General features: G+C 39.5%; 1 protein-coding gene across 1 annotated transcript in view; it reads left to right on the forward strand.

The window, feature by feature from the left end:
• The window catches only part of LOC125038905 (hrp65 protein-like), a 29,564-nt gene extending 20,396 nt beyond the window's left edge, over window positions 1–9,168 (forward strand). Inside the window, exons 5-8 of the mRNA XM_047632553.1 lie at window positions 5,003–5,119; window positions 5,236–5,411; window positions 5,728–5,792; window positions 7,120–9,168. Of these exons, the coding sequence (XP_047488509.1) occupies window positions 5,003–5,119; window positions 5,236–5,411; window positions 5,728–5,792; window positions 7,120–7,380 (619 nt within the window). The 3' untranslated portion in view covers window positions 7,381–9,168. The remainder of the gene's footprint in view (window positions 1–5,002; window positions 5,120–5,235; window positions 5,412–5,727; window positions 5,793–7,119) is intronic.
• Window positions 9,169–12,500: the final 3,332 nt, after the last annotated feature.

The raw sequence follows: 12,500 nt of genomic DNA on the forward strand, positions 1-12,500 counted from the left end.
ATATATATACATGTATACACATGTATATACTTATATATGTATATATATATAAAATGTGTTTATATATATGCATTATGTATATGTATAATGTAATTTTTATTTTTATTTTTTAAGTACTTTTGTTCCAGGATATGAAATTTTACATAAGCTAAGTTGTTGTACATTCAACTGTTTTGACCCCAGTTTTAAGATCTATAGTATCAGCTGTTTACAGAAGGCCATTAGCACCATCTTAATTGATATTCAGTTTTAGACAGATTCAGAAAAAAAAATATTAAATGGAACTTTCAGCCAGAGCCATTTCTTGTGATAGAATGGCCGCTTTGGTTTTCTATTTAGGGGGGGATGGGGGCAGTGGTGCTAGAGTCTTCTGTAAAAAATCTGATATGGCATTATTGGTTCCCTACAGGAAAATATAACTATAAAGCTTTAGATTTGTGTAATGGTGTTTTGCAGCAAGAAACAAAGGTATGGTCTTAAGGTCTGTTACGGTGATTTAAGATCTTTTTGTTTTTATATATTTATTCATTTTTTATTAATTTTATGGGAACAAAGTGGTTATAAATATTTGCTTCTATATATTTGTGTGTGAATTTTGGGAGAATTGGGTGATCTATTGATAAGAGGTGTCCACTAGAGAAACATGGCAGAAAGGGTTTGTATGAATTTACTTTAGAGCAGAAAGTAATATTTCATGTTGAGAGCTTTGTTTATATGTGATATTTGATTCAATGTTATTTGCTGTAATTTGTCTTTTGAGTTGTGTCTTTGTTTTTTTAATAAAATTGCTGACATTTTTGTTGTTGACCTGGTTGTTGGTTTGATTCCTGGGATAGACAAGCAGTGTGATACAGTCCTATGTTAAATTTTAAAAATTTTTCAAGCAGATCTTGCTCATAACTCCAGCTTGTATGAATGAGTGGCAGCCTTGTACCTCTTGAATATTCAAAGTGCTAAATAACGTTACTTCTTTTCGCTGATAAGTCGTCATGAGCAAGTCCGGAATTCTTCCCCAAACGCCTGATTTTCTGTTAATTTAGTGACAGGATGAAAATTACAATAAGTGAAGTTGTACCATAAGTAGTTTCCTAATTTTTGGGTTTGGTTACATGGGGGTGGGAGGCACTGAGGCAAAACAGGGCCATGAACTAGAGGGTATGTATCTACTTGATTATAGATTTGATTTTGTGTTGATATATTTATGATTTACTTATTAGAGACATAAATATATATTTTTATTTATTTTTTATTATTTATTTTTACCGATTCAGTGTAAAAATGGGGTAATACCCCTGTTCACTGGAGCTCAGGGTATGAAAACCATACCCATCATGAGAGGACCAAGGTCATATAGGCACTAATTCAGTCTTTGGCACAGTATGGGTATGTATGAGAGGTAAGGGATGCCAGATAGAGCTCGAGTATCCGTACATGCGTTGTGGTATTTTTCCTCCTGTCCAGAGACATAATGCCTGAAAAATGGGAAAGGATATTATGTGACCTGCCACACCCTAGACACTTGTAATATTGCATGCACTTGTGTGAAGGTAAGGAAAAGGGGGGAGGAAAAGTTGGTAAGACACTAAAGAATATTTGCAGCCATTTTGTTCCAAATTTGCTTGATGATCTTTTTTGGTATAAAAGGATTCTTATAGGATAAGAAATCAGGAAAATAAGCCATTCGCTACATTTTTCCTGCACCATATGCCTGGCTTTGTAAGCAGTTTGTTGCTAGAGTGAAAATTTACCCTAATGCCACCTGGAACATGTAATACACAAGTTTTGTATTATGAAATGTTTGCACATATAGCTCAAAACATGCTAAGCCACCAATGAGTCCATCAGTAAGTTGCAGGACCCTGCCTGATTTCCCTGTACTACAAGTTTTAGTGATTTTTTTTTTTTTTTTTTTTTATTTTATTTTATGCTATTAACCCCTTCCCGACGTGTCAAGTCTATATACGTGAAAAGAAACTGCTCGAAATGTGGTGTGTTGCCATTGATCGCCAGAGCGTAGTTTTTTTTTAGTTTTCTACACCCGTCACCAAGGGGTTAATATCAATGCTGTTATTATTATTGACAATGTGATTATTATAATGTTATTAACCCGTATCTGCTGGGCCATGCTTAGAAGTGTCCTAACAAACCAACTCATCATGCTGGGTAGGGTTATAGTTGTTGTGACACGCTTGTCAAGTGGAAAGTTCCATTACAATACATGTAGCGGACTCCTGGCCAAATGGCAGGACGGTTGCCAGAAGTCACCGGAGTCAGTGATGACGAGAGATTTTTTTATACCGTCATTGAGTGGTTAAGGATTGCTTTTATGAAATAAAGGATATTTCCTAAAGTTCAGCAAAACGGCAAACAGGTGAGATAGGTAGGACTAGTGATTGACGCCTTATTGACTACCCATTGTGGAGCCATCTGTTTGTAAATACAAATTATTAATAAACTAAACCTGTGGGTATTTTGTGTTTCTACATGCCATCCCAGTTGGCATTGGGCTAAGACTGTTCCAGACACAGTTATCCCACTACAATTTTGGCTACAGCACATGATTGTTTAAAAAAAAATTTTTTATTTATTTATTTATTTTTTTTTTTATTTTTTTTTTTTTATTTACAAGTAAGCTTTATAGACTTCAGATCTACTTTAGAGGGGCTGCATCTCCTCATTCATCGCAGTCAGAGGAATACAAACGAACTGAAAGCAGGTTTGACTGTGGTGGGCATAGCTCCTTGCCACCGGGCTGCTTTGCCATGTGTGGGTAGGGTTTTCCAGAGGGAGTGGGTAAGGTTACATCAGATGTTTATTTTTCATGTGTCGTTGGCTTGAGTTTCTGATTCATCGTCTTCAATTATTGTGATATTGATTTTTGTCTCGTGGGGTAAGTTTTGCGTTTGGTGAATTGCAAATTTTTATGGTGAGGTCAAAGTATTGGTAATATTTATGATACGAGACATTTTGGGCGACTAGCTTATTTATATTTGAAACCTTATTATGGCATGAAATGTGTATTTTGAAGACAGAATTTAAACATTGTTATAACTATAAATGACAAAAATGTGGTTTGTTTATTATCTTAACTAAAGCTGGTTTCATTGTTTTTGAAATGACTCCACTTGTCTTTGCTTATTTTCAGCTTCTGTCAGATGACCCAACTTTTTTGTGCAAAATAAGCTAAAGGGAGAGTCTGAAGAAGAGTTACATCATCTGTAAAAAAAAGTTTTTTTTTTAGTGATTGGGGGATTATGCCACGAATCGCATTGCTTTCTAATACCAGTAGTGTACCCATTTTATTATAAGAAGGCCGAACTCTGAAAAACACAAATTTGGTGGGCTTGTTTTGTAATTTTTTAATGTTTTTGGTTAAAATAAGCATAGATGTACTCTTTTGTTCCTCATTATATTTTATAGTTTGCTTAGTACTTATTTTTTCTTGTTTCATGTGAAAAGGGCACAGGTAAAGAAAGTGTTCATATTATTTCTGCAAACTTTATTACCTTTTAGTAATATAAAGAAAAGATAAGAAAAAGAAAGAACAAAATGAGTACACCAGGGGTATAGATCTTCTGTTAAAATTGAAATGATGAATACACAATACCTTTTTTTTTTTTTTTAATAAACATAATGCAAGTGTCAGGGGACAGTGTCCATCCAGGTGAATGAAGAAATGGCTTGGAGGTGGTAGAATTGCTCAACTTTCCTTCCAGTTCTCTGACACGTTGAAGTACGTTTTTAAGGCATGGGACTTAATTATGTGGTTTTTGCTGACAGTGTATTCTGTACATGCATTGCCTTCAGCTTCTTCATAAAATGTATCATTAACTTTTAAGGGTTGGGTGTATCTTCTGTGCAGGTTTTTACATTTTTTTTTTTAGTGTATTTAACCTTTCATGTCGGCTTTTATTCTTTCACCATGTTTCATCTCGCTGAAAAATAGGAAGAACATATTGCAAGGTAACTGTATTTACATTTACATTTGATGAGCAAAGGAAAAGGAATAGAAGCCAGAAAAATAGGTGATGTATTAAAGTTGGTTCCCAAACAGAATGGATGCAGTATCTACTGACTGGGAAAGGATTGGTATTATTATGATCGACATATGAGAAGGAAGGAATTCTGTTGAAGGTTGAATAAAGGGTATAAACCTAAGGATTTATTATTATTTTTGTCTAAATTTATCAGTGTTATTATTCATTATTACTATCATTATCATTAATGTTGTTATTGTTAAATGTGCTTTGTTTATATGGAACATTACAAGTATTTTTCTTTGGTTGGGTCTAATACATATTTCTTTTAGGCATATTTTCTTGGAGAAGGACTTTACTCTTAATGTCTTTTATTTTTTGATTTGTCATTTATGATTTATTTGTTTTCTTATAAATTTTTTTGTTAATGTAAAAGTTATTTGTGGGCTGGGTGTTTTATCAAAGTTGTATCTTTATAGCACTATACTTACATTGGCATGGTGCAGGAGCCATATTGCTTCTCTGTAGTTGATAATTGGTTCATGTAAATGCTTTATGTAGTTTTCTTCATTCTACTTTTTATTTGTAGACTGCAGCAAAAAATATTTGTTACTAAGTTAGCATGCAGTTAGTGTAGTGACACAAAATATTACCTATCCCAAGGGATGAATAAGATTTTCTGCCATCACTGAAGAGCTGGTGATACATCCTAAGTTTGATGTGTTTATACTGCAAAAGTTGCATTACCTGTGTGTGTGTGCAACCTGGAAAGAGTAGAAATGTTTTGTACTCTGTGATTACTCGTGTAATTTGTAGCTTGGGAGAGTCAGAATTGTTGACATTGTTCAGACCAACTACAGTATTTTCTTCCAACAACTAGGGCAAAGAATTATTGTTAGTGTGCTGAAATACTGAATGGATTTGAGGTTTGTGTTTTCTTTATATGTAGTATTTGCTGTTGAATATTAATTCTCTCCTGAACATTGCCATAGTGTTCGATTTATCACTGGTTTATCACGTTACAGCTCATTGCGTCCAGTAATTGTAGAACCCCTTGAGGCTGGAGATGAGGAAGAAGGTAACCCAGAAAACTCAATGCACAAGAATAATGATTACAGAAATGAACGTAAAGATGGCCCAAGGTAAGCTCTTCTGAACACACTAGCAGTTTTGTCAAGTCTTTGTGCTGTGCAAACACATATTTGTCTATTGTACATGTATTAAAGCATATGTCTATATATTGAATTGTTATTTTCAGATTTGCAGATAGAAATTCCTTTGAATTTGAATACGGGATGAGGTGGAAGCGCCTTTATGAAATGTACAAGGAGAAGAAAATGCTTCTTGAGTCTGACCTCCAGGCAGAGATGGAACAGCTGGAGGCAAGATTTGCTCTCGTGCGACATGAGCATGAGACGGAAAAGCTTCGAAGGGGTGGGTTCCTTGTATAGATGATGTGCCTGGAACAGAATTCTTTTGCTTCTCCTGCCCTTCCTCTTCATTCTATTGGGATTTTGCTTCCCCACTCCTTTTCTCTCTCTTCTCTCTCTTCTCTTTGTTGATTTTTCCTTTCCCTTTCTTTTATCAATTGGCTGTCTTTTCTGTGCTCTCATTTCCTCTCTCTGCTATATAGCTTTTTCTCAACCCTCCCCTTGGATGCATTTATATACTTGAATGAAAAAAATGTCTTCTTTCTTTGTGCTAGTTTTAGTACCTGTCTATAATCATCTGACCAAACTTTGCTTTCCAGAACTGATGGCTCGTGAGGCAGAAGCAATGCAGATGGGAAGATACCGTCAGTCAAGCAATTACCAGGTTAGATACTGCATAGTTGTGTCACACCAACAATAGAAGCTTGTGTTGCAATGAAAGCCTCTCTACAATACACGCACACGCACACTCTCATGCACACTCACACTCACACTCTCACACTCTCACTCTCTCACTCTCACTCTCTCACACTCTCACACTCACACTCACACTCGCACACGCACACCCCCACCCACACGCACCCACCCACACGCACCCCCCCACCCACACGCACCCCCCCACCCACACGCACCCCCCCACCCACACGCACCCCCCCACCCACACGCACCCCCCCACCCACACGCACCCCCCCACCCACACGCACCCCCCCACCCACACGCACCCCCCCACCCACACGCACCCCCCTGTCCACACGCACCCCCCCCCACACCCCCACCCACACGCACCCCCCTCCCCCCACACACACGCACCCCCCTCCCCCCACACACATCCGCACCCCCCGCACACCCCCACGCACACCCCCACGCACACCCCCACGCACACCCCCACGCACACCCCCACGCACACCCCCACGCACACCCCCACGCACACCCCCACGCACACCCCCCACGCACACCCCCACGCACACCCCCACGCACACCCCCACGCACACCCCCACGCACACCCCCACGCACACCCCCACGCACACCCCCACGCACACCCCCACCGCACACCCCCCCGCACACCCCCCCCGCACACCCCCCCCGCACCCCCGCACACCCCCCTGCACACCCCCCCGCACACCCCCCCCGCACACCCCCCCGCACAACCCCCCCGCACCCCCCCCGCACACCCCCCCCGCACACCCCCCCGCACACCCCCCCGCACACCCCCCCCGCACACCCCCCCCGCACCCCCCCCGCACACCCCCCCGCACACCCCCCCGCACACCCCCCCCGCACACACCCCCCCGCACACCCCCCCGCACACCCCCCCGCACACCCCCCCGCACACCCCCACGCACACCCCCACGCACACCCCCCCGCACACCCCCCCGCACACCCCCACGCACACCCCCACGCACACCCCCACGCACACCCCCACGCACACCCCCACGCGTGTATATGTATATGTATATATACTTGTTTATATATGTATGTATATATATGTGTAAATATTTTTATAAAAGTGTGTATGTGTGTATGTGTGTATGTGTGTATGTGTGTATGTGTGTATATTGTATATATGTGTATATTGTATATATGTGTATATATTGAAATGATGTATAAATGTATGGCAGGGAAGATCCAGATTAAAAAACTTTCTGTACACTAGTTATTTCACTCTTAATTGAGACTTTCCATGTTGCTTAACCTTTTCCCTTCCCTTCCAGGACCGTTACATGGGAGGTTCGCAGGAGAACCGCTACTCTGACTACCACGGAAGTGCTCGGCCAAATGAAAGATACCAGCAACCACCCCCCAATTCCAGCGAGGACAGGTACAGCCAGGCTCCGCCCACTGAAAGATACCCGCCAAGCACCCCGGAGGAAAGGTACCCCCAGGCACGCAGCAACGAGTATTCCCAGCAAGGAGGAGGTGTCAAGAGAGAGCCCGCAACCGAGGAGTTCGACATGAAGCGTACACGTTACTGAGGTCTGACTAAGCTCCTTCCACCTGTAGAGCCAGAATGAAAGTGTCTGCAGTGTACAGGGATCCTAGTGTACTTGTATTCACTTTTTATATAAACAAAACTAAAAACTAAACAAAAAAACAATCCTCCCCCTCCTCCTCCCCCCCCCATTATACCATTTTGGGACAAGAATGATTAAGTGGGACAGGAATTCAAAGAAAAAATGAGAAACCCAAAATTTGCAGGTACTTGAGAGTATTCTGTGCTATCAGTTACGACACCCCTAAAGTGTATCTATTTTTGAAATGTTTGCACAAGTATCCAGAGGTTAAATGTGAAGTATTCCAAAAATATTTTAACAGCAGTGTAGTCCTTATGAAATTTATATGTAAGCAGATGATGTAAAACTGAATGGGGTATATAGTTGTATCTTATAGATACTGTAATATGAATTAAGACAGGTTTCTGGACTAATTCCTACACAGGCTAGCTGAATGAACCAGGCACTTTGTGTTGAATTAGCGTTCTTATTAACCGCTGGCTTTTCAGTTAGAAGGACAACTGATCCACTCAGGTTGTTTCAAAAGGCTGGGCGTTTTATTCTTTGGAATTCTCTATTTTATTAAGCTAAAAGTCAAATTGAATTCTTCAGAAATTGCTGGAAATTGGCTGAGTGATTGACCATGTACACAGTGCCACCAGGAGGTGTTATTGATGGCATTGAACAAAATATATATTTTTTTCTATGTACATTCAGTGGTCTTATATTTAATTACTGTACCTAGGTTAGTGTTTGGGTTAACATAGTAATGCATTAATGATTTAGATAAACAAAATTGCCACAAGTTGTTCTTTGATGACCAAATATGTACAAAGTAATCAAGTGGGGTACAAATTCAAGCACAGGTACACTCTCCCACAGTTGTATACATACACCTGTTTTCTCTCTCTCTCTCTCTCTCTCTCTCTCTCTCTCTCTCTCTCTCTCTCTCTCTCTCACACACACACACACACACACACACACACACACACACACACACACACACACACACACACACACACACACACACACACACACACACACACACACATTTTGGCAGTACAGTTGTTATCAGGGAGCAACTAGTGTTGGTGGCAGAGAATATTATGATTTACAGTTAAGTAAGATGATTAATGACATTGTCCTATATGTAAGAAAATTTTGTATCAGTGTTTTGCTTGTGAGTTGCTGTATCATTATTGTCTTGGTGATGAAACATGAGAAGAGCCACTGTTAGGGACGCACCCGCTTAGACTTGGTTCTGGCTGAGCGTCACAGTGCGTGGAAGGGAAGTTTCTTGGTTGGTGTTTCATGGAGATTAACCAATGTCTTAGCAATGAGCTTAGCCAACCAGAAGCTCAGCGAAGGGTTTAGCGATACTATTCCTTAAATGTATTAAATTATTTGTTATATTACTTCGTGGTCAGGCCGCTGGCAACTTGAAATTTTGTGGAGGCTGATTCTGTGGCATCCTCAAGAAGTGAGGAATTGTATTTGTGGTTTTGAAATCCAGGAGAGGAATACATTATGGCCATGACCATACAGGTAAATGTAGAGTTAACTACAAGTAGCAGTTTGGCTGTATAAGTGAAATTGCATGGTATGATGTCCAGTACAAATATTTTGTACATTTCCCCTTTTTTTTGGTAAAGAGCATATAGGACCAACAACCTTTATATCTACTTTTTATTACTTGAGAATCTCTCGATTGGCACTACCAAATGACAGCTGTGCAGTTCCACAACCTATCAAATAAATAAGATTTTTTAATTTGATTTTCTTTATACCTTTGTTACATACATTGCCATTATTTAGAAAATTATGAAAGGAAACTGAGATAATTTGGCAGAGAAACTGAATAGATATAGAATAAGATGATTCAAATCTTCTATTTTCTGTTAGTTATTTGATGCTGCAAAATATTTAGAAGTATTATATTAAATCAACATTTTTTTTTCTAGTTTGTTGATTTTACCTTAGTTAAATACTGTTGCCATTCATAAAGATTCAGGGTAATTTAGTTCAGATTTTTCATTAATAAGAAAAAACTGAAATCTGTTCCTCTGAGTATTTAATGCCAGCATCTTTTTGCCTATCAATACAACACATACATACAACACATGCATACAACACATGCATACAACACATGCATACAACACATGCATACAACACATGCATACAACACATGCATACAACACATGCATACAACACATGCATACAACACATGCATACAACACATACATACAACACATACATACAACACATACATACAACACATACATACAACACATACATACAACACATACACACAACACATACACACAACACATACACACAACACATACACACAACACATACACACAACACATACACACAACACATACACACAACACATACACACAACACATACACACAACACATACACACAACATACACACAACACATACACACAACACATACACACAACACATACACACAACACATACACACAACACATACACACAACACATACACACAACACATACACACAACACATACACACAACACATACACACAACACATACACACAACACATACACACAACACATACACACAACACATACACACAACACATACACACAACACATACACACAACACATACACACAACACATACACACAACACATACACACAACACATACACACAACACATACACACAACACATACACACAACACATACACACAACACACATACACACAACACACAACACACAACACACAACACACAACACACAACACACAACACACACAACACACACAACACACACAACACACACAACACACACAACACACACAACACACACAACACACACAACACACACAACACACACAACACACACAACACACACAACACACACAACACACACAACACACACAACACACACAACACACACAACACACACAACACACACAACACACACAACACACACAACACACACAACACACACAACACACACAACACACACATACACACATACACACATACACACATACACACATACACACACATACACACACATACACACACATACACACACATACACACACATACACACACATACACACACATACACACACATACACACACATACATATACACACCGTCGGTACCCATGAGTCGATGTCGACTTTGGCATTATTAACTCTTCACAGAAAGAAGGTAGAGTAAATGCCTAGGCGAAAAATATATACGGAGCAAACGGTTGCCCATGCAACCTGCTCCCTCTCTCCGCGCAGCTGATGGACCCAAAGGAACGGCAAAGACCAATACGGTTTAGCACAAGCGGCGTCGCAGGAGTTGCCAGAGCGAGGTGGCAAGCGGCAACGAACTGCCTCAGGGACTCCCTTAGGGTTGACAGCCGAAGCCTTTTCATCTGATAGATGCTACAAGGCAATGGATTATTTGAATAGCCTTTGCCCATACACGGACACCACTATCGTATCTATGTTGGACTCACCCAATATATGCACATCCGTATGTTCATATATATATATATATAGAGAGAGAGAAAGAGAGAGAGAGAAAGAGAGAGAGAGAGAGAGAGAGAGAGAGAGAAAGAGAGAGAGAGAAAGAGAGAGAGAGAAAGAGAGAGAGAGAGAGAGAAAGAGAGAGAGAGAAAGAGAGAGAGAGAAAGAGAGAGAGATAGAGATAGACCACACACACACACACACACACACACACACACACACACACACACACACACACACACACACACACACACACACACACACACACACACACACACACACGCGCGCGCACGCACGCACGGATGCACGCACGCACACACATGTATATATAATACATTCTAGGCTTTTATCTAACTGCACAAAACATTTCTATGTTTTATTGACAACGCATTTTAGGCATCTACCTAACGAAGCAAAACATTTTTATGCTTTATTCTTAATACATTTAGGTTTCTAAAGTTAAATTGTTTTTTATTCATAATGCAATTTAGGATTTTCTTTAATCAAACCAAGGATTTCTACGTTTTATTCATAATACATTTTATGGCTTTCATTTAAGCAATCATTTCACCAATAATATATTTCAGGCTTTTATTTAATAATAATAAAAAAAAAAACTTCAAAATTTATTTTAATGGTAACATGATTTGATGACACACTCCCTTAAGAAGCCCATTTAAACATAAACCTGTTATATGAAAACATAAACTTAAAAAAAAAAAAAAACTATCATAAACCTATCAAAATACTATCATATGAAAACAAATAAAAAATTTATATTAATATTCACACAAAGTTGTTTTCACATGGATGCAGATATCGGTGTGAAATGAAAAATAGAACACAGTATAACATTATGATATACACTGAAACGGCTGTCAGAATTACAATGAAAGTTTGCAGTATTGTGCAGGTTCAGGGAGAGCATTCTGTCGGGCCATGGTAATTGATTCTGGATTGTTCATGACGCTTATCGAAGGCACTGTTGTTCGTCACAAGATGTCTGGCACCTTCAAAACTAAACAGAGCATTAGCAGGTGTGTGTATATATTATTCTCTCCTTTTCTCTTTCTCTTTCTTTCTATCTGCCTCTGTCTGTCTTTGTCTCTGGCTCTGGTTCTCTCTGTCTCTCTCTGTCTCTCTCTGTCTCTCTCTGTCTCTCTCTGTCTCTCTCTGTCTCTCTCTGTCTCTCTCTGTCTCTCTTTGTCTCTCTCTATCTCTCTCTTTCTCTTTCTCTGTCTCACACGTTTGTTAAAACCACAGATAACCCAAACAAGGATTATCCATAGACTAGTAAGACTAAAAAGATGCGACCACGCATATGTCTGCTCTGGAAACCCTGAGATGGCCAGCGCTTTCCTCTGTGTTTCATTCAGTGTTAAAACTCTGGGCATTATCGGGAGTCAGCTGATTAGTTTTCGAAATGACGAGATATATCCTGCGAGAAGCAGCAGTGGGATATAAACAGTCAGAATTATTGTTATTACTTATTAATGTTATTATTATTATTGTTATTATTATTGGTATTATTATTATTATTATCATTATTATTATTACTGTATTACTTATTACCTTGCAAATATAGACTTGGGAA

Source organism: Penaeus chinensis, chromosome 26 (assembly GCF_019202785.1).
Source record: "Penaeus chinensis breed Huanghai No. 1 chromosome 26, ASM1920278v2, whole genome shotgun sequence".
Lineage (NCBI taxonomy): Eukaryota > Metazoa > Arthropoda > Malacostraca > Decapoda > Penaeidae > Penaeus > Penaeus chinensis.